Below are 22627 nucleotides of genomic sequence, written 5' to 3'. Positions count from 1 at the left end.
ACTCGTAATTGCCCCCGTGTAAATGACCACTTATCTCCCCCCCCCCCCCCTCCCCTTTAACAAATACTTCTCGCTGCTGAAATGTCTGACTAAACGTCGATCTATACCACTTGGTTTTTATCACTTAAAAACATTTTTCGCGTTTGCTACGCAGCTACGTTTAAGAACCGTCGTGGAACCACGAGAGGAATTTCATCAAAACTTTGCGAGCATCGTGTGTATCCTTATAAATCCGTTTCCTCTTGTATAGCCCTTGATCTTCTAAGCTGGGTGTGATGCCACATGCGAAAATAATGTGTTTCGTGGTTATATGTATGCTACCTTCTCGTTTTAAGCCACCATAAATAAAGCGACTGGCTGTAAATCTGCATTTTACCCCAAAAATGTACATGGCTTCTATTATGAAACGCATAAGTTTTGCGGCGTGACTAGCGTTAGTCATTGAATTACATAAGAGTAGGTTTTGTTTTTTGCTAATGCTTGCTTAGCGGTTTTGAAAGCACCCTAGAAGAAGATCAGAGAAATTTTTGCACAATGAGCCAGAAAACTGGGGTTTAACAGGATTATTAAAGGACGATTGAAGAAAATCGTTGCAAATTTTTTGCACAACGAATAACAAAACTGGGTTTTAATACCGTTCTAAATTGGAAGAGCTGGGAATAGTTTACTGTAGAGAAAAAGAGGGGAGATGTAAATATAAATTTCGAGTTGAACGTCCTTTATTTATATACGTTCAATTGTGGATCGTTTTAAGATAGTTTTACTGCATCGAATAATTATGGTTATTTGGGTACTTTTCTATAATTGGCAGTGTTTCAATTAATTCCGAATTGATAATAGGGGGTAGTTCTAATAAAAAATTGAGGTTTTCTTTTAAATTCAATGCACAATGATACGAAGGATGGAGAACGTTTTCTGTATGTGTGAAGTTGGGGGTGGGGGTAGTTGGCCCCTCCTAATTGAACAGACAACGCAGGAAAGCTCCAGAGAATGAATGTTTCAATTGTTTTAGACACGCCAGCGATGCTTTCTGCCAAAGACAGAGCGAGAGAGAGAGAGAGAGAGAGAGAGATATCTACACTCGCACTGTCTTAGGCCAGCATTCATATCGATTACACAAACGAGCCCATTTGCCTACAAGCTATTCCTGCTATTCTCAAACTTCTTGCAATTTTACCTAATGCTCGTTATTAGTCACCTCGCTCGGTCAATTACCAAATTTCTATAATTCAATTTGCCACGAGGTATAACCTGGCTCGTTTCCGTCGTACCACCCAAAGTACAACGATGAGCACTCGTATATGGATTTATATAATTAATAAGAAATTACAGGAACAAGAGAGAGAGAGAGAGAGAGAGAGAGAGAGAGAGAGAGAGAGAATTCCAATAGCTCCAACAAGTTTCGCTGTGTCCAATTTTGAAGCAGCAGCGTATAACTCAAACGACGTTTCCCATTTAGCCGTCGGCTAAATTATGGACGACGGGCTTTTCATTTCTTTCGGGAAAGCGTGGTGTCACGGTGCAATGGGTTTCGCTTAGATTGAATTACGAGCCGTCACTCTTGGTATAAACTAAGCGCCATATTCACCAAGTAAGCGGATCAAATTCGAGTCGAGCTTTTGCCTCTCAAGCAAATACGAGTACTGCCTTGAAGAAGTATTGCCTGCCTAACAGCATCCGTTCATTATAACAAGACGGTTTTAACACGTTGATGTAACATAATTGATGTCCAGCTAATTTTTACGAGTTACGTACGGTATGTATGAATAAAAAATTGGAGGGATGGGAATTTTGAATAAATCGTGGTATGTGTGTGGGTGTAAGGGGTTTTTGATAGTGGTAGGGGGGGGGGTGGATTCTGTATAAGAAAATGAAAACAGCGAGGAAGTAAAACGCGTCGTAAAAGCAATAGAGTAAAATCAACTAGGAAATTCATAGGACTCACGAATTTCTCATACAGGTTACCTTCGCCGACTGTGTGGTGGACTTATGAAGAATTTAAAGTCATTTTAAACTTTAGAGTTGTATTTAACGTTTAGCTTTTGTGTCATAAGCCACGCATTAAAATCTGCTTTGAAATTCATGGCTACTTTAAATTCTTTAGAAAACTGCCTGCCGTACAATGATCCTCCACGAAAATACGGTGTGCAAAATTTTGGTCTAGCTTGACCCAATTTAACCCAACGAGAATCTCCAAAAGTTTCCCTTGGAAAATGTATATTGTTGTTCAGGAAGAAAAGTGAAAGCATCTCGAAGTTTGGTACTATTCCCTGTCGCAAAGACAAACGACGATGGGAAAGGAGTGGAGCGATAAAGGGGAAGTTATCTGAAAAGTAGAATGATGATTGAAAAGGTAGACAGAATGTTATAAAACTGAAGGAAGGAATCTGATAAGATTTTAGGAGGTTTCGAGGAACCAAGTGTAATATACGAGTGGAAACGAAAAGAATCAGAAAACTGTATACATATATATATATAGAAGGGGTGCTTTTTGGTGGATATAAAATTACACAATGCTGTCGCAACATTACAGCTCCGTCGCGAATTCTCGTCTTCCAACCACGAGACAAGCGTGTGCTCCCTTTCGAAACGTGCAACACACGCCGATTACTCTGAAAATAACACGCGCGAACGTTCCTGAAATATTCCCGTCATGATCTACGAATAAATCCTGAAATTATTTTCAATCTGATACAATAACATTTTCGATTATCGAGTTATTCCAAGCTTCAATATTGACTCGAATCGAGCGTGGAAATGCGATCAATCCCACACTGATTCACTTTCAATGTTTTTCAACGCAAAATTTATTCTCAACATTAAATATTTCATTCCGAATAAAACTTTGCATCATGAATGTCGTATTTCGTTTAAAGTTAACAAATTTCCGACTCTCGCGAAGATAGAAAAAAGTTAAATTGCAGTGACTGCGCTGGGAAGATAAAGTTTCATACTCGCGTGAAAGAAAGTGCATTAAGATATTGGAGACGGGTCTAGTGTGCTTCCGCGTGCCTGCTTTGCCGAATGTCTACGTGAATCGTGCCATTTCTTTTTAAACAAAAAAAAAGATAACAATTTGAATAAGAAATGCGCGAGAGAGAGAGAGAGAGAGAGAGAGGTGGACGAGAAATATCGATACCTCGCAAATACTGCGTAGATTTAAATAAGTTAAAATGGAACTCGAGATTTACGAAGCATAAATCTTCGTTTAAATATCCAAAAAACTATTGAGACGAATCGTGGGAATATTTGTACGAAGCAAGTTGTATCGTTGAATTAGAAATGATTGGGAGAGATTCTTTCATAAAGGCACAGGAGAGGGTATTGCGAGAAAATTGTGCGGTGGTGTAAGTAATTTAAGAAGGGAGTGAGTCGCATATGGCAAGGTCCTTGCTGAAGGCTGTGTTGTCCTTAATCCAAGGATCCCCATTTAGCCTCCTCAATTTCAAGCCATCTTCTCTGGCTGGCTGCTGGGGCTTCCTCTTCAATTATTACACCCGCAAGACTCGAGGTATTTTCAGAGTGTTTTGACGATAACTGATGGGACAGCAGCTTCCTGCAGCCTGTCGCACACGCTTACGACAACATAAGCCTACGACCCTTAACGCTTGTACGAGAAAAGTACTCGCATGTACGTATTTATTGTTACAGAGGCATTTCAACCAGCACAAATCCCCACCGGCTAAAACTCGCGTCTAGAATCCGCGAGAAACTCACGTAGCTTTATAAATTCCTCCACAAATAAGCAAGAGCCAAGTTTGCATCTCTATACTGTCTACGTTTCTACAAAGATACGTTCGTTGTTGTTGTATGAGTATATATTCGTACGTTAAAGATATTCTGCACACGCATGGATGGTACAGTACATGTATATGTGTACATATACATATACATATAGAATAATGTGTATAAAGAGAATTCATAGGCACGAGAATAAAATTCATATTCGCTTACGCAAATTGCTGAAGCACATGTTTATGGCCACATATATACACTTGCAGGCTTCATCTCACTCTCGCAACGCTTTGAATATATGTATGCAGGACGATTTATAAGGACATTGAGACACTACGTAACTGCCTACCCCAACGGAACGTTCAATTTTGGATGTTGGGAATAATGAAGTTCAATGAATTTGCGTTATGGCCTCTGGAGAGAGCTGGGACTATATATTCTCGTCAAAGCAGCTTATTGCTATACTATTTTAATACTCCACTTTCTGTATAGAAACGTATAAATGACCTTTAACGAATTTTATGCATTCGTATCAATGATCGAATAAGTCCCCGTGAAATAGAATAATCAGTTTAGCTAGAATTTATCGTATGATTTAACCGTCCGAATTATTTAACGTTTGCACTACTGAATTACTAATGGATTTTTATCGATTCGTCGTTTGGAGGGAATATTTAAAATAGATGCAGGGATTAGGCAAACATATAGGTTCGCGAGGATCAGTCAAGTGGCAAATGCAATACTTGCTGCTGGTGACATGCCAGACGCAGACGTACTTTACCTACTAGTTCCAGGTGCTGGTTTTCTGATTCTTCGCATACGTCTTCATTCCGTAAAATGGACTCTCCCTCTCTCCGGGGACGAGGCTGCTAGACGCCCGTGAAAATATTCCTGGAATGGTATAGATTCGACTATCCTTATGGTCCCCGCGGGACCACTATTTGGGACCAAACTCTAGTCAATTTCAGCCTGGGTACTCCTGGTAAATTGTCTCTCTACTTATTTTCTCTCTTGTTTCTTTCTTAAATTAAAAATACTCATTTTTCTAAACTCGTTGATAGTACAAAATGTGTGTCAGGAACAAATTCAAGATGTTTTTTTTCGATGATTCGAGAATGGTACGTAAACGGTTTAAACATGTGGCTGGGGATATAAAAAGTCGTCACGTAGAACACGAAGACTGGCTATACTATTCAATATCGAAGATTTGCAGCTGTATCGCGTCACGTTTCCCAAAATACACGCTCTTCTCTTCCAGTATTGTATAATATTTGACTTGGACGATAAAAAACGCCTCGCAAAAATGTTTCTTTCCTCACCTACTCTCTTTATTCTCAAACCTTTTCTATCACTCTGTCACGCAATTCCTTTCACACCGCCAAATCAATAAATCTTCTCTCCACAGATTCTGCTAATTTTATAAATAAAAAACTCTAAGCACGTGCAGTTAGTCGAAGATGCAATATTCAATTTTTCAACAAAATAAAAAAGCATATTAAACATGAGATATATCACTAAAGCGCGAATATATTCATCGGTATTCCTGGATTCCTGCCTCGAGGCAATTGTTGAATTTACGAAGCTCGCATGGCACAGCGGGATGCTCCTAATTCGTGCTAACTTCTTAAATTTATAGTAGGAAATATAAGCTATCCTGGAGAATCTTGCAGGTCTCACTTAGCGAGGAAAATGAATTCCAAGGATGAGCATAAGAAGCTACACGGCTGTTATCACTTTTATCAAGTTTTAAGGGGAACTATAGCTCAGCTGGAATCTGCAGGAGTCGTAATGCGCTCGCACGTGGAATCTCTTGGGGAGAACTAAATGTGAAAGGAGGAGAAGAAGGGGTGAAGAATAAATTATACGGAGCGGAAATTTCGACAAATTTCGTACGAGCCGTCTTAATCCATTCTCAAGCGGAAGTTTCAATAAGGGGCATGAGTTATGTGTCTCCATAAAGACTTCTTCTTTATTTTGCCCCTTCTTCCTCCTCCCTCCTACCTTCTCATAGCCGCTTCCACACACATACACGCGAGGCTAGAACCTTGCCGCACGCACACTTATTTCTCTTTTACGTTCCACCTGCTTTCCCACTGCTCGTACCACCTCATCTCTCTTTCTTCTTTTTCTTCTTGCCTGGAAAACGCTAATCCTGAAAAATGCCACGGAACATTTTTCACGAGATTCGAACTGGCAATCTGTAGGAGTCACCGGTTACCAAGTTCCTCGACTTGAAAAAGCCGCCCATGAATGGGTCTCGAAAATAAAAAACGACCATTCTCGAGGATCCATTGTAGTCGTTCGTTAATCAAATTTATCGATTTTTGTTGTATACTCTTAAATTTGCATTTTTTTCTTCAGCACTATGGTTAATGAATTTTGTTTATTCATTCCATTAAAATAATTTTTATTATCGTGGATTGGATTACCTTGGATGAATTATTATTTACTTATACTACTAGTTTTCTTGAGAAATAATAATTGAACGACGCAATTCATCACGAGAGAAAATTGGGAAATGATGAGTGAATAATCGTTGCAAGTCGTGAGCTTTTCTTGGGGAAGATTGATGATTATTTTGAATAAGAGAGGTGGGAAGCCCTAAATATTACTGGAAAGACACGAGTTATCTTGCCAAAAGCATCTGTACGGTTGCGAGTGCGAGAGTGTGAGATACTATGTCTGGCTGAAAATAGTCATAATTCTCTGGAAAGGATTCGTGACAGTAGTCCAACTTTGAACTATTTCCCAGGCAGAAGGATGTTCAGGAATGGCTGAGTAATAAAATAATTTTCGCCAACCCACCATGGATTTTCGTTTGTACCCGAGGAAAAATATACTTTCTCGACTTTCTGACAAATGACCTGCTAAAATTATTTAATGGCCGGCGACGAAAATACGCCCCAACTTTCCCCCTAATCCTCGCAATCCTTTACTTTCATACGGAATCCGCTTATAAAGTCCAGTCGCGATTCGACAAACATATTTAGTCGACTTTCGTATTTTGGTGACTACCATTCATCATTTATCGGGCGTAAATAATTTTCGCCATGGAAAAATCCATAACTCCTGTACCGAACTCTCTGCACAAACTTCCAAATCTACCTTTACGTGCTTCTCGATCTTTTATGCTTTACCCTCTCACCGAATTTTTACTCAAGAATTTCCCTGCACCAAATTCGTCCAAATTTAAATAACAAAGATGCGAGTCGTAGCAGTGTAAACAATACTGGAAAAAATTCCAAAATAAGGGAGCGAAAGCTTGTATGAAAAACAAAAAAAAACTTTAGAATATTCGAGTTGTACAGAGGAGAAAAATGTGAAAGAAACTAAAAACCAGTGGAAATAGGAGAGTTGCAGGTTTGTTTTAACAATTTTGAAAACCGGGATCGATGATACATCGAAATAGATAGATTTTTACGAATAGAGCTTTAAAGTGATCAAACAGTGTCGAATGTTTTTTATGGAATTGCGAGGAATGTTAAGAGTACCGAATTAATTAAAACTTGGCGATATTTGCTGTAAGGGTTGGTATATATATATATATATATAGACAGCTTCAGGCTGTATTTTAATCGCGTCGTGTTTTAATTACAAAGAAAAAGGCGGGGTGGGAATGGATTAGAGTGACGAGAAAAGTGATGATAAAAAAATAAGAGGAGGAAGAGCAAGAAGAAGAAAAAGTAGAAGTAGAAGAAGAAGAAGAAGAAGAATGTGGGTTGGGTCACAGTTGGGTAGGCGATCGATTAGAGTCCGCAGAGTTCGCGGGAACAAAGAAGTTCCGGTGCTGCCAATGGCAGGTATTAAAGCATTTGTCAGCTAGGGGGGTATTAGCTACTAGTGGTACACACTTATTAGAGCGCGCCTCTATGCATGGCTCCTGGCCAAATAGTTACAAACCCTAGCCAAAGTCCAAACGCGTAACCGGACCAGGAAACTCCACAGCTAGTACTCAATGTTCACCAGCCGCGAATATCCACCAGCCAAAAACAAGAGCAAGAAGATCAACCCTGGTAAAACTAAGAAAAAGTAGTTTATCCTACCCATGACACGACTTTAGTGGGAACGTTACTTTGATTTTAAGAAAACTTTTGTGAAAAAGCTTGTTGTCAAGTTTGATTATTTTGTGGTGATAGAAATGCACGGTGAAGAGTAGAGCACGGTGTAAAGTATAGAAATAAAGTTAAGGGAAGTACGAGTAATGAAATAAGTGGAGACAAAGTGAAATGGCAGAGAAAGAAGATGATATTAGTCACTGTGAGAGAGTTAACTTTCAATAAGTATTAAAGAACGGGAAAATAAAATTGAAAAGACGTTAAAAAGTGGAAATGAGAGGCGAAAGGAAAAGATTTAAGTAGGGACTTCAACAGGATATAAAGTGGATAATTATAACACAAGTTTCTATAACCAAAAATAATATTTCAGCAAGGATGTAAATGTTAATTATTATACTTCTACGCTTTAAAAAGAAAAAGTATTCGATAAATCAATTGAGTTTTGAAAAAGGAAAACTGTTTTTATGAATTTTTTATTTCGTAAAGTCAAATGGAAGGAAAGTAAAATCCAAAAAGGAAACGAAAGCTCGAGAGTGAATGAAGTGCGAAGTGAAAGTTTTTCCTTTGCAAATTGAATGTCCTGGTGGTTCCTTGAGTACTTTCAGCAAGATTCAGGCACTAAACTTCGTCATTAAAGTTAACTTGTTTTTCTAAAAATTAAGTAATGTACTCTTTCACGAAAAATTTGTACTACTTGTAAATATTGAACAGCTATTTGATATATATTTTAATATTCCACTGACTTTTCTTGTTTATGTGTGAAATAAACTGTCGAAAGAACATGGTTTTTTTTCATTTTATCTTCCCATCGTAATACTCGTCGTAAAAAATGTGGTCTGGAAAAAGCATGGAAACATTTTTTTTTCACGTTGATTTTCTCCCAGCTGTCATTTTCTGCTAGATTCTTCACCGAAACTTTGAGCCAGACCCAGGAACACGCAAACACGTTCCTCTCGAAAACTTTGACTTGGTGCAAGAATGAATAAAAAGTTGCAAGAAGTATTCCCCGAAGGCTCATCAAACCTTCTCGATAATCTTTTTACTTTGAACTATTTACATTTCACTGGAACCTTCTTCATCTATTTTCTTACGTGAAGGTCTCCTTCGTCAATTCTTATAATTAATCTAGGCTAAATCTACTTTATAACAGCTATTTATTAAAATTTAAATTTACATACATACACACGAATAACAAACACATTTTAGAGATTATTGAAATTTTTGGTCGAAGGAAGTGTGGCTAATGCAAAGAGGTTGCACTTTGAGATTAAATTTTTTCAAATCTCTCAGAGAGCTACGAGAAAGAAGCAATCGCTATTCACGAAAATATCTATCTGTATATAGTAATGCATGAATCATTGTTGAGTCGAAGGGAAAGATTTTAGGAAACTGGGAAAGTATTGGCGAATAGCTTGAAAGCTTCTGAGCAATTTGAGGCTTCTTGGCCAAGTAATTAACTAAGCTTCGGTTTCCTTCAAAGGATCTAACAGGTAATTTGATTCTGTGAGGGTTCAAGGCCTTATATTTCCTTTGATAAGATTTATCAGAAAGCTCAATCGCACAGATCCGCAATTGAAAAGCCATAAGCGTCAAGAAAATCACTATTATGCTTTATTCCCCTTTTACGTATTACTCCCCTAAATTCTACGCCAACCCGAAACTTTCTCCCAACTCAAAATCATAATCGTTATAAGTCATCGATTAAATATTCTTGTATTCCTATTATTATCTGCCGCAGCCGAAATTCGTTCATTCGCGAGAACGGAATGTCTAAACGAGTGTTTCGTCTATTTATAAGGATCACTTGGTGATTTAATTCAAGGAGAGTGGATGCAAATTAATTATAAGACTTAAAATGTGGCGGACGGGAATGCCAGGTGGATATTCGAGTGCTCGAGGCTTCGGAAACAAAAAAAAAAAAGAGCATTACGGTGGAGTTCGCGCGTAGGTGGTGCAATTTTGCGCCGGCCGGAAATTGCGGGGGTTTATACGAGTTTGTTTAGAATGCAGCGTGGAGTGTTTGCGTGTCGAGTCTCGATTTGTCGGCAACGTCAATTACTCGCCAGTTCACGATTCATCTCTTATTCTCAGTCGCGAACACCCCCCCCCCCCCTCGCTCTCTCTAGTAAGCTCGATTTTCCAACAGCCGGCGCGAGTCCTTTGCGATTTACGCCAGCGAGAATCGAACGGATTGCAACTTTATCCCTCAATCATCCCGACGAGAAAAACTTCTTCTGCACAGGAATTTTATCTCAGAAATGTGAAAAACCTTATTATTTATACAGACGACACTGTACTGTGTTTATCATACTACTTTTCCAAAAGCAGAGAAATAAATTAGAATCATAGATTTTCATCGGGCTGATTAGTGCCTGAGTTACTCCACTTATTACTACTGAATTTCAGTTTTGAATCATTTGAAAGAGAAAAATTTTTTCTCAAATAGAAATTTGCTATAATAAACGTGAAAGCGTGATTATTAATAATGACGTTATTCTTTCTTATCCCTGATATTTTTCCAGTAGCAGTGAAAAAATAAAAATGATAGATTTTGTTCGGTGTCTGATTAGTTTTTGAGCTACTCCACTTATTCCCAGTGGATTTCGGTTTTGAAAAGAGTCTTTCCGGAGAATAGCAGTAAAAGGGAGGGATAAGAACGAGGATGAGGAAGCTTTGACGGGGGGATATTCGGAGCTCATTTGGCATTCATTTATTTGCCAAGCATCCGGTGTCTGCCTTGGAAAGAGAAGCCTGGCATTACTTTCTTGGTGGACCTATCCCAATCCTGCTTTTCAGGGATAGAATTAGAACGGCAAGAAATCGACGCACGTTCCATGGGACAAGCTGGCAAGTAGTGGTGGACTTGGTGCAGTCAGGCGTGCCAGCTTGTAAGTGGCTCTGCAGTGGTCGATGCTGCCTCGGCTCAACCGTTCCCTACATGAATTTAAATTCCTACCATGGACGTGCCCCAAAAACACACCATCCAAAGATTCGAATGAATCGTTTCACCCCCCTCACCCTCACCCTCCTCTCTCCTTTCATGTTCCACGTGACGTTCGTTGGACGAAAGAAAACTCTGTACCAACTCTCGGCTCTCAAGGAAGCCTAATTTATAACACTGTTTACAAGAACGTGGGAAAGATCTAGCAATAAATATTGCATATTTTATCAATTATTTTCTTCTCCAAAGGATCCAATGAAAAATTAAAAGAAATATCAGTGTCTTATTTCCTAGAAGAAAGTAAATTACTAAAATTTAAGCAATTTCTTATCGTTTTTGAATTTCTTGCCAAAGCTCTTCTCAGTAATTGAGAAAATCGAATTGACAGTATTTATGGTATCTTCTATTCATCAAGATTACTCCATTTTGAAGAAAGTGTCTTTTGAATAGATTAACCTGCAGTATCTTCGATGGGACTTGGCAAGAAAGGTTGGATTGAAAAGTTTCCTTCCGGATCGAACTCCGGTTTCTTGAAATCCGAAACGCGACTGCGAACTTTCGTAATCGAATGGCTAAGTTACGCGCGCCTCAGGATCAACTTTCGCTTTTGAGTCGAACTTCCAGTAATCGTATCCCAATTTGACATTTGGACGTCCTACATTCAGATTGAAATCCTTAAACTATTTGTTAAGAATAAATGAATAGTGATTTGCCCATCGATGATCCTCTCATCCAATAAACGCAGAAAATTCTCATTCGGGACGAACTGGTTGCTAATAAAAAAAAAACTAAAAAAAAAAAGAGCAAAGTAGTAATAAATTACTCACTACAAGCGCCTTCGTGTTTGACTCGGTTGTTTTTCCTATTGTGACAGCTGGCTTGTCGCAGATGACAGTGGTTCGTATACGTGACATCATCCAAACCACAAACAGGCACGTGATTGGTGGGGCAGTCCACGGGACACTGACATTGTGCTCGTCCAGTTTCAGACACCACGCACGTTGCGCCCCATGCACAATATGTCTTCTCGCAAGGTTCTGAAAGGAAAAAAAGAATTAAACGTTAACTAAATATTCCAATCACTCGAAAAACTCCACCATTATATTAATCAATTAATTAATTTCTGTTAATTTTCAATGAGACTATATTCGCGAGAGAAAATTACAGAAATAAGTGAGAGAGATAGAGAGAGTTAGAGACTGGATTGTAATATCGATTTCCTTTTTATGATCGCGTGTGCAACGTCGTATCAAGCCGTACCGAGCAAGTATCAATCATCGGCTCGCTACCTGCAAAACACTCACCAAACGACATCTTTTTCTCTGCAAAAAAATTCATTTCATATATATATAGATATAATATTGTAACGTTGACCGTATAACTCTCACATAAATTTTTTACCTACCCATGCCACACACTCATTTGGATGATCAACAATAAAAATTGTTGAGAATTTTCTTATCATTGTCTCGTGCATGGTGAGTAAAAAAATGATAATGGAATTAAAGAATTTAAGCAAATGCTATACAGACAGCAATTTCTAATTACTTAGAGAAGAATGGAATTACGAATTCGACCATTTCTGTTTAATGTCGCTGCTGCCGCTGCTCGGGAATCGAATTTCGAGTTTGTCGAGGTGGCACACGAAGGTCCGTAGGCCGGCTTTATTACGCGTTTAACGATCTGGTTTTAATGACGTGGCGTATAAAAGCAACGAAGGAGAACGGAGAGACTTTACGAATAATGTTCATGACGAGAGGCGAGAGTTTTGAGAATGAGCCATTCTACCACTCATCTCTCTCTCTCTCTGCTCCACTTTCAATCTGCCTTCAACGTCCATCAAAGTGATACTCTAAATTCGATAGAACCGCTTATAGTAAAATTGACGCGTCATAATCATTATTTAGAAATAATTACACAGTTTGAGGAGTAATTAATTTGTTACGTAAATCGTTGAGATAAAACTTGAAACGAGCCATTCTACTACTCATCTTTCTGCCCCACTTTCAATCTACCATGTTCACTAGAGCGATGCTCCAAATTCGATACAATTGTTTATAGCAGAATTAACGCATTATATATAATCACTATTTACAAAAAATAACAATTTAAGCAGTAATTAATTTTTTACGTAAATTGTTGGGATAAAACTTGAAGACTCTCCGGAGATAATTAGAGAGGATCGAGTTTGGGCTAAAGAAAAGTTGAGTTCTTCGTTTGGATAATGACTTTCCAGAGTGTAAACCTTGAGGTGTCTTTCCACTTATCGAACGGACTCTGGAAAAAGTAATCAATTTTCTGGTAAAGTTTTCTACCACTCCCCTCCCCTTTCCCTACGTAGCCTTAAGATTTACCACCATGAGAGTCATGTTGGATAATCCGTGCTCCACGGTCATTAATATAGTGGACGAGTTGATCCCGCGAAAAAATCGCCCGACTTCGGTCAGCTTAGGTCAATCGTTTTCTTCGCGACCCCTGAGTTTTTTTCACTCCCCCCTCCTCCTTTCACCTCCCATCCCACCGCCCTTCATACCACTCTTCCATCTCCTTTTGGCCGACTTGGCAAACGCCTCTCGTCTGGCCCGAGCGGCCACTGGGCGTGAAAAAACCGATAAAGACCACTTTTTCTCTAGGAGCCCAGTCCACACATTTCCTCAATGGCTACCAGGGCCATTGTAGGTGTCCTGATCCTTTAAAGCTTTTACCCGACACGTCCTGAAACTGATTCTCGTCCAAGAGCTCTAATCGGGATCGTCGGAATTTGAAATTTCACATTCTTCATGTTTTATTCAAGTACATATAGATTCCGATAGTTTGGTAAAATTATTGTTTTTAATATAGATATGATAAATCGTGAGGGGGGTAATTGAATGGAATTTTTTTAAACGCACCATATAAAACAAAGAGTTAAAATATTTATTAAAGATAGGTTTCTCAGGCTTTAAAGTGTAGACATATCAAGAAGATACTGCAGAGTTTACGAGATACACACGAGTATACGTCCCAGTAATCTAATAATAAGTTACCTTAACCTCATCAAGCGGTTGGTTGAAAATAAATATTTAAGGAAGACCGAAGTTATTCAGCAGTGTTTCCAAAAGTGTTCTACATAGAAGATCCAGCCTTATAACCTTTCGACAGCCTCAGGAAAAACTTTTCAACGAGCTGGCATTTATTTCGGACTAAAGTTTTCACCTGGATTTAAAGTTAACCTTAACCTGCCTTGCCGGAGGTCTAAGAGGTTCCGGAGTATCGTTTAATTTTTTATTCCAACGCAAGTAAAATTGAAGAATCAATAATAAACTACGAGGATTACCTCGAGAGAGTTGACTTTGACCGATTTTCCTGGAAAACTCTCGAAAGATTCGCGATGGAATAACCAAATGTAGCAACATCCATCGTGATAAAAAAATTAAAAAAAAAAAAAAGAAAAAAACTAACACGTGGATTGTATTTTTTAATAAAGTACAGTACCATCAAAAAAGGCCTGGAGTCCCATGGGGTTTTTATTTACAATTCAAAGCTTCGGAATCGCTTTTATCCGTCATTTCATAGAGGGTATTCAGTCTGGAAATCCATTTGGGGTATAAAAAAAATTCTGGGAAGGTTATTGATTGCAGTGGGAGTCGCTCAATCGACCAATTCTGCAGCAGTGGTGATTTTCACGGGCTCGTCTAATGTTTTTCAAGCTCGATTCACGGCGAGGATTATCTGCGGGCCGATAGTTTTGCACATCGGCGTCGTCGAATGGATAAGCACGGAAAAATATGCGGGATCGTATGTGCGGAACGAGCGAGTAAATAAAGAAAATATCGTGCGGGTTGGATCTTTCGAATATTTGTGGCTGGTTGACGCAGTCAAAAGCAAGTTCTTCGCGAAAGTTCGCCCATTACGGTTTCATGGTGGGGAGGTTATGGGGGGGGGGGGGAGGAAACTAGGAGCACGTTGTTTGTTCTATTCCGACACCACTAATTACGAGCAAAGCACAAAGTATACCTATGTTTTTTATTTTAGTCTATCCACCCAGCTATTTTACCTCACCTTTAATATTGACAAAATAAAGCTCCTGGTAGGCTGCCTATGATAAAGCTGCTTTATGACCCATCACGAATTAAAAAGTTCTTTTCTTCAAAAAGCTAGGAGCTTTAAAATATATACCTAGGTTCACATATATATATATATATATATATATATATATGTATAGTCGAATTATCGAGCAACCTGGCATCCTTTCTGTTTTCAATTCTTTATAAAAAAAATTCTTTAAACCCGTTACATCGATACAAAAATGAAATTAGTGCTTTGAAAATTAATGCACTCTCTATATGTATGTATATACATATATATATATATATATATATATATATACGTATTCACAAAAGCGAGTCGTTTATTCTTAATTAAGGGAGAAAAAATGGTCGTGTTAAGTAAAATACATTCGTGGTGTAATTTCAGTAGGAATATATAGAGCAGCAGGTCAAAGGAAGAGAATGTAAAGGATTTTCAGGGGCTGCGAAAAGCGTAATTAAAGTTGAGAAGGACACAGTGGACTATCGCGAGGATCTTTATTCCAGTAGCTCGTTGGTTTCGCTCGGGGTCGGTTCCTTTCTTGCCGATGCAATCGAGACCACGCACGAGGGGCCATATTTCACGTGGTTTACAGCTAGAGCGCCGACACTATTTTACTCCGTGTGTTGCGGTAAACATGGCTACGTTAAGTAGTAACGCGTCGCTTATAGTCAGCCTCGAGGGTCAACGCACCGGTTGACCCTGGCTCCCTCTGCGAGCTTGTTTCAACTATATTTCTGCACAACCGACCATATAATTGTATACATGAATCAAAGCTGGCGACAAGTCGATGAAAATTTACCAAATATCACACACACACACACAAATTTGCCAAAAAATAGAAAAAATACGTTAATTATTATTTTATGTATATATATATATACATATAAAAGTACCTAGTGCAATTTTGTCTCATTAGCTTGATTAGTTTTTCAAGAAAAAATTAATCGAAGTAACAATTTTTCTTTGCTTAATAAAAAAAATATGACAAGTTAATTTTTTAAGGATATATATGTATAAAAAAGGGATTTCACGATATTCGATTGCATATTGCGGAGAGATCCATTAATCCGGGTTACGGAGCTAATTATATCCACGGAGGTATGTTATTTTCAATAATAATTTCGTTTGATTTGCTATATGCGCATCCACTGAAAATAGGCGCATTTTGATCTATGGCTGTTCACGCAGAACGATTTCGCCTCTGGCGTTTCCTGCCAATTTTCGGCACGCACTTGATCGTATAAATTCAACATTAACCATTTTATTGTGTTCTCGTCGCTTCCATCACGCATAAACCGTGTATATTATTATATATGATATATTCCCATCGTAAACTACATTCAGATTAATTTCTAAATTAATTCCATCCATTAAATATAATTATAGAATTGCAAATAAATTCATTCTTCGCGAATCCCTTTCCCGTAAGTTGAAAAATTATTGTTTTTCACGATAATATTCCTGGTAAGTGGCAAGTTTTTCACCGGCATAATTTGTCCGCGTGAATTATCCTGTCGCATTGCTCCACCTCATTAACATTCCTGTTGCGTAGTTAATTAGTACGACGACGTAATTCGACTCTCCTTGTATTATAGAATTCAGACTTTATCTCTCAATTATGACAGCGAGTGTTCAGAACTTATGTACCTTTTTAATAGATTGTACCCTATCTCCTCTAGCCAGCAGCTTTATTACCCAAGATATAAAAACTAAATTATCCCGTAAGAGAGCGATCCAATCTTTCTTTTTACGAATCCTGTATAATGAATTAAATTCAGAAGACTCTCTAGTAAGAAAAAAGTGTATCGAGTCGTAAGATCAAGCACAGCTGTCATTCCTAACGAGTCGAGTAACTTGAAAACAAAATAAATGTAATTTTAATAAAGAAAATGCACACCATGAGTACACACTTCCAATTTTATTCAGACAACATTTAATGGTAGCCTGTATATGGATTGTTATTGGAGCTTTTAGAGGCTCGCGATATTTTTTCCAATTTCCTTTCTCTCGGCACCATGAAAAGAGTGGGTGCATCCGAAAGGTCTGGAGAGTCAAGGCTGGGTCATTAATGTTAGTCTGCGAAGACACTTTATTTCCAGGCTGATGATTACAAAATCGTTACGATGTTGGGTCGTGAGCATATAGAGGTACCATGTGTGTAGCGCTGGAGAATGGGCTTGGCCTATACACCGCACCATTCTTTTTGCGGCGATGCAGTGAAAGAGCTAGATAGATGTGTCAGACCCGGATATATTAAACTCGAGTAAGACAACGATTACTTTCCAGAGTTTTATGCGTTTTGTGCCGCACTCCTGGCAGCAATATTCCTCGGCCAACCAACCTACGGTTGCGCAACGGTCGAAATGAAATATGACAAATGATTAGGTCATCGAACAATCATCGTAACTCAACTTGTAATATTTTTTGCAAAGCAATTTTTCAAACGTTGCTCCTCGGTAATTTTCCAGAGTTTTATGAGACTTTTTCCCGAAGAAGACTCCAAAGTCTTCGAATTTGCCGTTGCACGATCATGCAACGACCAGGTCATCGAGCAATCATCCTGACTCCTTTTCTAGTTCGGCCTTTTATTTTTGCATAAACAATAATCTTTCCAGCGCATCGTTCCTCGGTGTTTCAATCTCACCAGGCGAACGGAACAAATAATAATCATGAAAATCAATTGGGAAGGGAGTTTAACGATCGAGACTACGATGCAGTTTCACTCAGAGGGCTTGCAGAGCTACAGCCAGTAATCTCAGAGACGGTTATCACGATTCAAGTGAACAGTTATGCTCTGTCGGGTCGGGACGCAAGCGTTAAAACGATCGTAAAGGACGATACAGCGGGAAGTCTACACGCGTAACTGTTCTCGTTTACACAAAGTATGCATCGGTAATGGCTCTCGTTAAGCTCACCGATTTTCGAAGCCGTGTGAATTTGCTTGGACCGGGGATGGAAAGAAAATAGAGCCAAAGAGGAGGGGGGGGGGGGGGGAGGAGGGTAGCATGAAAAACTGGACTGAACGTGTGTTGCGTTCGTGCCATTACACGTTAGTCCATATTACGAGAGAAAAATCCACCTTGTTACACCGTACAACGTCCTGTTCGAAACGAGAAGCGAGTTGCAGGAATAAAAATAAGAATGCGAAAAATTCATAAAAATTACTACGAATCACGTTCAGTGCATTTTCTTAACTCGAGGAATATTCGAGATTTCATAGTTTCATTTCTGAATAACGGTGTATACGGCTTAACGCGTACCAGGGTGCAGTGCAAGGATTTATCGAGGACGCCCAAAATGAGCGAGCGGAACTTTTTTTGCTCTACCCACTCAATCGCGTCACGCTTCATTTTACTGAGAAAAGCGTTCTAGCTGTGTGTGCGTGCATGGCCCTCGCGAAACTAGGATGTAAAAAATGATGGTAGGGATTTTGCGATTAGTCAGGCGATTGATCATCGCTCATATAAGGGGCTGCGGGATCATTAATTTAAGTCGTGGTAACCGTTCGGGCCATGACATATTGCCAGTTGCTGATCTGCCGTCAAGACGACTGTGTTTTTCCACGATATTTTTCCCGCATTTCTCACAAGCGTATGCCAATTCTTTTTCCCATCGACGTGTACAAACATCGATCAGTGCGTCAAGCTGGGCACGAAGGGTTGACAACTTGAAAGCTCCTCAACGCGAAATCGATATTACACCTCGCTATTTTCAACGATTTGGAGAACGTGCAGAAGCAAATTTCACCATAAAAATAAATCTCCCGGAGAATGCCAGTTTTATATACATTTTTTCGAGAAATCACGAATATAAAAGCGATGGGACGAGATAAGGTTGCCAAGGTGCGTTATTAGTGGATGTAATTTCGATATCGATCGAGAGAAATTTTAGTGGGAATTATTGTTTGTTCGCCGAGTTTTTCCGTTAATTTATAAGGGAGTAAAAGCTTTTATCTCGCAGCATATAAGAATGAGCGGTTTATGAAAGGAGGATTTAGCTAGGATGTAACTAATTTACTTTGCGTTTGCTCTTCGTAAATACAAAGGTTGATAAAAGCCATTCTGAAGGGGTTGTAAAAAGGAAAAGCGAGAATGTAAATTGCAAAGTCTCGATATACCCAGTGGTGTACGCATTTCCATAAAAATTCTAAAATGTAGAACGAACCTATGCGTTACAGAACGTGTCACGCGAGCTGGCAGCAGTGAAATTGATCGATTTTGCGCAGCCTCTCAATGGTGCAGACGGTCAACACATTTGCTGCTCGCTCTAAGGGCAAACTCTACCTAAACACGAACCCCCAGGCTGCGGACGAACGTAATTATTTCGCATCGCACTTGATTAAACTCAGCCGTATCGGTCTATTTAGTTTCTGCCCTGTGTAATTTGCGTAAACGTCAATCGTTCAAACAAAATTCATATTTACCATGATCTTCCTATCAACACTGCCTTCTCGCATAAACAAATCAAGGTTTGTACCTTTATGGATCTATACAGAGTAAAATATGATTTGCTAAATTGATTTTTCATCGTTCTTTTCAATCACGAAATTCCAGGCACTCGTAGTTTGATCAGTTTTAATAATATGGACACTTTGCAGTAACACTTTCAGTGGAGTAGGTCGAGCAGTAGCCCGACACTGGTAAAGGTGCAAGGGCAAACAGACTAAAGATGTTGAATAAAACTTAATTAACGCTACTTAACTGGTCAAGTGAGCCGAGTGTAACAAGAAGATAGTAAATATATGCCTTAGTGTAGATTTCTAGCTTGGAAAAACCTCCAACCAATTAATTTACTCGCTCTCCCCACTATCGCCAACCAATGTCGATTTTCTTGGAAGGATAGAGTGTATTTCTTCCTTTCCGTTTTTTAAGATCCTTTAACAGTTTTCTGTTGCTATAAAAAGCTCGCGTCAACAAATGAGTACCCAATTAAATTGCTACGTTGATTTCTCTCTAACGTCTCCCTTATATAACACAATTTATATAAAATTACGTTGTATTTATCTGAGAAAGAGATAACGAGTGGGATAAATAAAAAATGTAGAGTAAAAGGGTCATTTCCTCCGATTGTATTTCCACGGCTATGAAAGATTAAAATCGGTGCGAAGCTGCGCGAGAGATTCGTACGATGCACTGGCACGTGCAGGAACATTGGCTAACAGGCGTTCAGCACAGCTTCCATTAACGATCCCAAGTTTTAAGGCGTCATAGCTTGACGGTAATCCTCCGAAAGAAAATGCCAGGCGAGCTCAGCTAATAACCTACCAAGATAGCTTTTGTAATCCATTCTTTATTATACCTAAAAAAACCTCATCGCGAGGGAAATGCAATTATTGACCTATTCTACTTAAAATACTTCAGTAGTATAGCCGCCGAAGGAAAGTCAGTAATTGGGACACTTAATTCATCACGCACATTCTTGCAGCACTTTATAATCATAAAAATAGTTGCAAGCTCGAGAAGAATTCGCGAAAGTAGTGCAGATCAGTAATGAAACGTAAAAATGGCAATATCACAGTGATAATTAGCTTAATTAGTCCTGACAATGGGATTCTTAGCTCGAATGCCTTTTCTGCCAATGGGGAAGGAGCAAAGCTTGACGTATCCAAGGACATGAAGGGAGGATCCACCGGAGGAACGCACCTAACACAATAGGCATCGCGTATAATGGAGCACCTGAGTTCAGGTTTGGAAATGGCTTTAGGGTAGGCCAAGGAGAATGAGACGGTTAATTACCCAGGCAAATTAAGTGGAAACTACCTGATTAGTGGCGGCTGTCTGCTGGGCTGATGGCATTCCAGGATTTGCAAGTGGCCAACCGAGCTGTCCTTTATAAAGGGCAACTCCAATTTCCTAGCTGCTACACTCGCTTCAAGAGCATTGCTACGCGCCACTACTCGATACGTTCACCACCCCTGCTCCTCCCCCTTCTATCCTACCGCCTCATGCTCTTCCGAATTTCGCTTATTTGATTCGTACGAGATTCAACCTGCATACGTGCGTCCGTGCAGGAATTACTTCCAATTAAGCATCGTATGCAAGAACTAAATTGCTCCTCGAGTACTTGTTACTCCACCAAGAAATTCTCTTTACGACCACTCAACTATTTTCATTAACTCTAAGTTCAATCAATTTGTCAGTTTTTTCTTTTTCTGTCACGGTGGATTAATTAATGTTATTTGGACACAGTATCGATAGATATATACATACGCCAATGACTATTCAATTGAAACCCAATATCAAACTCAGGATCAAAACAATTCTACGTATATTGACTATAATCTATAGAGAATTACATCTATGTTGATAGACAATGGAATGATAAATTTAAATAAATATTGCTTCTGTTTTATTTCATTTTTTTTTTTTTTTTTTTAATTACTGTGATAAATTAATGAATGATTACTGAAGTAAATCAATGAATTATACGTACTTTGATAATAAATATAATTATCAATTATCTGCGGATTGGTCAGTAACAAACATCTGTTTGTGAAACGAATTATCTCGAGTTTTAGCACGGTTGACAAAAAAAGAATTCCAGGATTAAATCGATAAAATGTCGTCGATCACTTATTAGTCTCAAGCCTCCATTGTCAGGATTGGTGGAGACTAATTATCTTGCTGGAGGGGCTTCTGTAATCCCGAGTCCGATTAAATGCCATAATCCAAAGAAGACGCTATCTCGTCCAACGTAACCTCGGATAGAGAGAAGGTAATTAAGTCCCTTCGATCTGATTAGTTTCGCTGCTCAACATTATTTTAATCGATGTTCTTAGGACTTTTTTTTATAAAGTACAATTTCTAACTACACTTTATAACATGTTCTTTCCCCTACATGTAATTCATAAAAACCAATAATTTTTAAGTTGGAGTTAATCATGCATTATATTAAGCTCCTTGGAGTATTGTGTACTGGGAATATTAACGCTGGATCAATTAATCCACATAGACATATCGTTCCGGTAATTACATATGTAATGGTTGACAGCCCATGACTCAGTGCAATTGCATCAAACTAGGATATCCGATTGAACGGTTTAACTCATTAGCGATCCACGTGAAAGGATCGCAGTCTTCCTTAAAAAATATCGCAAAAATAACAAGTTGGACCTTTGCATGATTTCTGGTGATGGATAATAGGCAAAACAGTCAGTAAAGTATTTTTTAAAATAATTAAATATTTAATTACGCAACGTAACCTCTGTCATCAAAAGGCGAGATCAACAAAGTAACAGAGTAATAATTAAAAAACACATAAAATCTTAAATTTAAATATTTAAATTATTGAAGAGGGGTGGAGAGTGGGGTCCACTATAATTAGATCCCTTGCTTGAATATCCTATGGGGGTTGGTACGTGAGAAAAGTCGCGCGACAATTAACCGTAAGCCGCGTACGCGGAATTAGCATTGTAATTGCGGGGAACCGCGACCAAAGCGAGCAACGTAAAACGTGTGCAGGAAGTCACTACAGGGGGCAGAGATACGTGTGATCGACCTGAGTTGACCTACCCTAACCTGCCGTTACTTGACTCGACCTGAGAAGAGCCGCTCGATGCTCGGAATATATACTATATATATATATATACTACACGATACCTCAGCTCTCAGCATAATTTTAATACACAACCTTCTTTGAGTTTTTTTTTCCTATAATATCACAATGAACATTTTTAAACTCCCCCAGACGTTAAACAAAATACATCAACGATCCTATTAATTATTATCGAGCAAGAATTCAAATGTCCCAAAGTTTCATTACTTCAAATGAACTGGAAAAAAATGTGTGATTCTACCACACGAAAACCTTTATCAGAACAGTAATT

The 22627-nt window shown here is 38.8% G+C and overlaps 1 protein-coding gene across 3 annotated transcripts in view; it reads right to left on the bottom strand.

Moving 5' to 3' along the window:
- LOC136782277 (agrin-like) overlaps positions 1-22627 on the bottom strand; it is a 208079-nt gene that overhangs the window by 59722 nt on the left and 125730 nt on the right. For all 3 annotated transcript variants that reach the window (XM_066741593.1, XM_066741594.1, XM_066741595.1), the window contains exon 5: positions 11559-11768. In XM_066741593.1, coding sequence (XP_066597690.1) covers positions 11559-11768 — 210 coding nt within the window. The remainder of the gene's footprint in view (positions 1-11558; positions 11769-22627) is intronic.

The sequence above is a fragment of the Prorops nasuta genome, unplaced genomic scaffold (assembly GCF_024137725.1).
Source record: "Prorops nasuta isolate Cenicafe-Biocafe unplaced genomic scaffold, Cenicafe_Pnas_1.2 PNAS00025, whole genome shotgun sequence".
Classification (NCBI taxonomy): Eukaryota; Metazoa; Arthropoda; class Insecta; order Hymenoptera; family Bethylidae; genus Prorops; species Prorops nasuta.
This window is presented reverse-complemented; position numbering and strand designations above follow the sequence as displayed.